The following is a 6244-nucleotide window of genomic DNA, read 5'->3' as shown; positions in this document are numbered from 1 at the left end:
TTAAACCAATTTTTCAATTTATCTGACATTATTGAACGACATAATTCTCTGTTGCACGTTTTTGACGTGATTCTTGACTTTGTATCATAACAAAATCAACATTTCAGTTTCAGTTTGTTTTATTATACATGAAATTGAAATTAGATGTTCTTTGAGATTTTGCAACCCTCTCGTCCTCCTTCCAGGTTACTATATTTACACGGAGGCATCGAACCCGCGTCGGCCAGGCGACATCGCCAATTTGCTCACCCCTCCCCTGGTCGCAAACGGTGGCGACAAGTGTTTCAGTTTCTACTACCAGCTCAACGGGGAGGATGTGGGGAGTCTGCGCATCCTCTTCCAGCGGGAGAACAGCACTGATCGGGATACGCTACGGGAGTGGAGCGGGGACCAAGGCACCGTCTGGCAGAAAGCCAGCATAACCATTTCTCAGAGAAACTACGCCTTTCAGGTATAGGCTTGATACGATTTTCATTACCCTTCCTATTGGTATGAAATTGTCTGGACATGTTTTTATGTCTTTGTGGTATCGCTAGGTCGCAGTATTGTTTCCCCTTCGGCAACATATCACAAGAAGATGATCATTTATACTTTAACAAAAGATTTAGTGATCATCATATTTTTGCGCACCATATGAATACCATTCACACTTTTTGAAAACAGAAATTAGTTGCGTGTGCATTTGTGAGAACAGGGCCCTTAGTGGTGCAGTCTGCAACTTGTTAAAGTATTATGACCATCTTGTCCCTCGGATAGGACATAAAATGGAGGTCCCGTGTATGAGAGAGCAACAACTCATGCACGTAAAAGAACCCGCTTCATTCATTCATCGCAAAGAGCAGGGTGTTTAACCCGGTGAAGTGGTCCCACTTCACATCCAACTGGACCCCATGGAAGACCAGCTTAACGTAGCTGAATATGGGCAATCCAGCCATCTTCTCAGATGGAAATGAACAAACAATTTTTCATCTCTCGCTTCAATCAGAACAGGTGGTAGTCAATGACTTCTTATATAACACACCAATGTATTAAATGGAGTAACAAGAGAGGCTATAAGGGTAAAACCAGGCATGAAAGTTAAAGCTTACCTGTACTTCTGTCATACAATTGACGTATAAAAAAGCAGCACCAAAAGTTAAAAGATAAGATCAAATGAGAAAATGCTAGAGATGTCAGAAAAGTGTGTTTAAACGAACGACGAGGGCAGCGAATGTTGTCGGTATTGGTATCCAGCGTCTTCTCAATATGTTCCTTATTTAAAGTGTGGAAGAGAGAAGACAAACGTTTTGAAGGTTTCCATGGTGGTAGATAATTTAGTGGTGGGTGATTTCATGGCACACCAAGTTCTTTCTTCGATGAGAATGTGTTCCTGAAGACCATTAGATTTGACAATGATGGACTGGCAGCCCATATCCCTTCTTGGCCCTGTTTTATGAAGAGTTGTAATTGATTAGTTGATTTCTATCATATAGATTAAGTCTATATGGCAGCCTGTGTGTTAAGGAAATTTATAATCGATCCTTTGATTAAACACGGCCTGGTCCCCAACGGTCACCAGTTGAACGGGGCAGATCCCATCATTTTAGATTTATTGCCACTTGGGCTAGTATTTTTCAATTCAAAGGTTTTATTTTCACTTCTTTCAACAGAATGTACAAAAAATATAGATTCGACATACGTTTGAAGGAATGACACATAGATAGCAAAGGATAACATTTGTCAATAATCATTACAAATTTAGGCATTTTTCATACAGACATATTTATACATTCTGCCAAAAAAAGTGGAGGTACCCACTCAAAAGACTATGCTTGTACAACGTGGGCACCTCACAGGAAAAAAAAGTGAAAACTTAACTACAAGTGTGCGGGATGAAGAAAGAAGTGGAAAAGGGGAAAGGGAAGAAGCATAAATACAAGTAAAGAGACGAGACAACTAAGAACAAAAAGCCTAGATCAATCGGTACATTCAAGATCAAACCAACAGAGACTATTAGCCATATTAGAAGTGTAGAGCATTAAAAGCGACGGGAAAGTGATATATACAATTGTATGGAATTGCTGATAGCAGAACACATTATCTGTTCTGTGAAGGCACGTAAGTTTGCAATAGGAAAAACAGGGGATGCGATGCGGAACTCCGCGAAAGACGCGACCTAACAAGCCTATGAAAAATCAATAGCATCCTGGTGCTTACAATACCTACTTACTGAAAAAGATAAACAAACAAAATTAATTTCTTTCTGTTACATTATAAGACTTAAGAAGGAATGATTTCAATCTTTTTTTGAATGAAAACAAAGAAGGAGCATTTTTTATGTCTGGACTAAGGGAGTTCCAGAATCTTGGGCCTGTATATATAAATGTCTGCTGAGCTAAAACCGTTCTAAGCAGGGGCAAATGAAATTCATTAGACTGTCTTGTTGGGTAACTATGGTATGTCAGGTTACGAGGAAACATAGAATCAAATATAAGCGGAAGACAGTTATTATTATAACTATACATAAATTGTCCTAAATGAAATAAAAACAAATCCTTAATTTTCAGAATCTTATTTTCAGAAAACAAAGAAGCTGTATGAGAGCAAGGAGCGGCATTACAAATGATTCGAAGTGCCTTCTTTTGTAACAATAAAACCCTATCTAATAATGTTTGATGCGTGTTTCCCCATGCCAAGATTCCGTAATTTAAATAAGGTAGTATCAAAGACGAATACAGTATGAATAATGAATGTTGGGGAAGAAACAATTTGAACCTGTTAATGACGCCTATATTGCGCGAAATAATTTTACAAACATAATCTATATGAAATTTCCAAGAAAGTTTATCATCTACTGTGATTCCAAGAAATTTTGTATATGAAACACTTTCTAAAACAGTGTCATCAAAATAAATATCCATATTCAAATTATCTAAAGTGTTACTAAAAAACATATACTTGGTTTTATTGATATTCAGGGACAGCTGATTAGCTCGTATCCAATCTCGTAAATTTTGTAACTCCGCATTTACTGTGTGCACAAGAATATTTGGATCTTCATGTGAATAAAACACATTTGAGTCATCGGCGAAAAGTATGAATGATAACACTTGGGAGGAAGCACATAAATCATTAATATAAACAATAAACAACAACGGCCCCAATATACTACCTTGTGGCACGCCACACATTAATTCTCTCATATCAGAGTTATAATTGTTTATTGAAACATATTGTTTACGATCAGTTAGATAACTCCTGAACCACTCCAAGGCCTTCCCACGTATACCATAGTGGGACAACTTATAAAGCAATATATTATGATTAATAGTGTCGAAGGCCTTGGAGAAGTCCAGGAAGATACCGATCAAATGCGAGTGATTATTTAAAGCATGTGCTACTTTATCAATAAAATTCAAAAATGCATGAGAGGTGCTATGCTTTTCTCGAAAACCAAACTGGGAGTTTGTCAGAACACAATGCGTCTTCAAAAAATTCATTGTTCTTTTATATATAATTTTCTCTAAGATTTTTGATATACAAGATAATAAAGAAATAGGTCTATAATTACTAATATCCAGATTGTCACCATTCTTAAATATAGGAATAACTTTTGCTATTTTCATTTGTTCTGGAAACTGACCGTTTGACAAATTGAAAATATACACCAAAGGATCCACAATAGAATATATTGCTCCTTTTAAAATCATATTGCTTATATCATCATAACCTGCACTTTTTTTATTTTTCAATCCAGAAACAATATCAATAACCTCATACCTAGTGGTAGGAGTAAAGAATATAGAATATGTATTATACTGATTCAAAAAATCAGTAAAATGTTTATCAGTATTGGGAATTTCTTGAGCAATATCTTCTCCAATAGTTGTAAAATATTTATTGAAAATATTTACAATATCTTGAGAATTATCAATAATCTTGTCATCAAATCGAATTTTTGATATACCAGAGATTTCGGTAGATGTATTCATAGCTTGTTTTAACACATTCCACGTACTTTTTATATCATATCTATATCTCTGCAATTGCTTATGATAATACTTTTTCTTTTCTATACGTAATATTTTTGTGAGGGTATTTTTATATGATGTGTATTTCAAACGTGCTTGCTCAGTACTTTTCATCTTAAATGAATAAAACAATTTATTTTTTCTGTTAATAGATCGCAAAATGGACTTTGTAATCCAGGGAAACCTTGGTGTTGTTTTATAATTCCCCCGTTTGTATTTTCTTTTGGGAATACATATATCCAAATGATTATTCAAAACATCAAAAAAATTATTCAAAGACAAATTAATGTCATCTGTATCAAACACACATTCCCAATTAGCATTATCTAAAGAAGCACAAAAGGAAAACAAGTTTTCTTGAGTTACTCTACGCCTAGCCTGACGAAGAAATGAATTAACATTAATATGATTATACTTAAAATGCGTCATAACAGGAAAATGATCAGTAATATGAGACAAAATTATAGAAGAATCTGGGAGAGTTAAAACATTACAAAAAATATTATCAATCAAAGTAGCCGAATGACTAGAAACACGAGTTGGTTTGGAAATAAGGGGTAAAAAAGAAGAGGATAAGAATGTATCAAGGAATTCACCCGGTATATTGTCTGTTGTATGTTTTAACAAATCAATATTAAAATCACCGAGTATAAAGGACTCTGAGTTAGCAAATAAAGGATCTGTGAGCAACTCGGTGAGATATGATAAAAAATATTTGTTATTAGAATTTGGGGGTCTATAAATGATACCTATCACAATATTTTTACTACCAGGAACATTAATTTGAACAAAAAGGGACTCCACAATGTCATTCATTTTACTCAAATTTTTTACAAACAATACATTCAAAACTGCTTGAAACATATAAGGCAACCCCACCATGAACCAGAACGATCGGGTCTGTTATTCACAAAAACATTATATCCTTCAAGCGAGAAAGATCGTTTGGGGCATGAAGATAACCACGTTTCAGTTAGTCCTATCATAGTAAATAAAGGGTTATTTGGGTTATCCAATAATAACTGTAATTCATCAAAATGCTTACTTAAACTTCTTATATTCAAATGTATCAACGAAAATATGTCTTTGCATAAACCCTTACGAATTTCTTTAAATTGATTCATAGTAACATAACTACATAATGGGGCTTGGGTTAAATCATCAAGATCATACTGCATTTCTTCAGCTGTTGAGTTCATATTATCGGCAACTAACTTATCATAAAAAGATGTATGCGAATTAGAAACATCATCTAGGAAATCAAATTCTGGTGTAGTAGGTCTAAATAGATCAAAAAACTCATCATCCAATACGGAACGAAAAGGCGCATTTATCCCCTCAGCCATTTTGAATGAGAAATTCTCTGACAATTGAGCGCGCAAATGATGCTAACAGGAAGAAACCAGCATAGGCAAAACAGCAAAGTCGACGCGGCAGATACCGCACCGGATTCTGCGCAAAGTGAAAAGGTAGGCTGGCGCCATGTGTGACAATGAAGGGTAAGTGCCTCTCACGGGCATACAAACAAAATGTTCGGGCTAGTTGGCTGTCAGCAAAACCAGGGGTACTAGAGTAGTTAGAGGCAAGGAAATAAGAGGAACAATAAGGAAGGAAATAAGAGGAACAGTATGAGATGGTCTACTTTCCAGTTCGTCTAACAGCACTACGGTTAAACGCATTTGATCTACTACTGTATCAATTTCGTCTAAAGCCATTTGGTCTAATCTTTACTTGGTCTAATGCCCAGTTTGGCTAATCAAGGTTTCGTCTAATGACCAGATGGTCTAATTGCAATTTTGTCTCCTTGGATTTGTTTTTCCACCCGGAAGCAGACCAACTGGTAATGAGGCTAATTGGCAGTTGGACTAGATGTTCATTAGACGAAATGGTTGTAGACGAAACGGGATTAGACCATGTGGGTTGTGACTATGCTGTTAGACGAAATGGGATTAGAACAAGTGATAAATAATTTAATACCCCAAATGCATTCGCCAGATTGTGGGGATATCAAGAGCATAACGCTTTCATTTAAATGACACATACAAATACACTTTTCGAATGTTCCATACACGCGCCTCCATCATGCCAAAATCATATCAACAATCCTACATTTTCCGAATCATATCATCTTAATAATTTGATATGTTTCAAATGAGAATTTCATAATTCATCCGCATCTGTGTGACATGTACTTACTTATGTTATCGACAATGCGATTAACTTTTCGAGTTGTA

General features: G+C 35.6%; 1 protein-coding gene across 1 annotated transcript in view; it reads left to right on the top strand.

The window, feature by feature from the left end:
- The window catches only part of LOC140231236 (MAM and LDL-receptor class A domain-containing protein 1-like), a 31267-nt gene that overhangs the window by 1274 nt on the left and 23749 nt on the right, over positions 1 to 6244 (top strand). Inside the window, exon 2 of the mRNA XM_072311381.1 lies at positions 186 to 451. Within this exon, the coding sequence (XP_072167482.1) occupies positions 186 to 451 (266 nt within the window). The remainder of the gene's footprint in view (positions 1 to 185; positions 452 to 6244) is intronic.

This window comes from Diadema setosum, chromosome 7 (assembly GCF_964275005.1).
Source record: "Diadema setosum chromosome 7, eeDiaSeto1, whole genome shotgun sequence".
NCBI lineage: Eukaryota > Metazoa > Echinodermata > Echinoidea > Diadematoida > Diadematidae > Diadema > Diadema setosum.
This window is presented reverse-complemented; position numbering and strand designations above follow the sequence as displayed.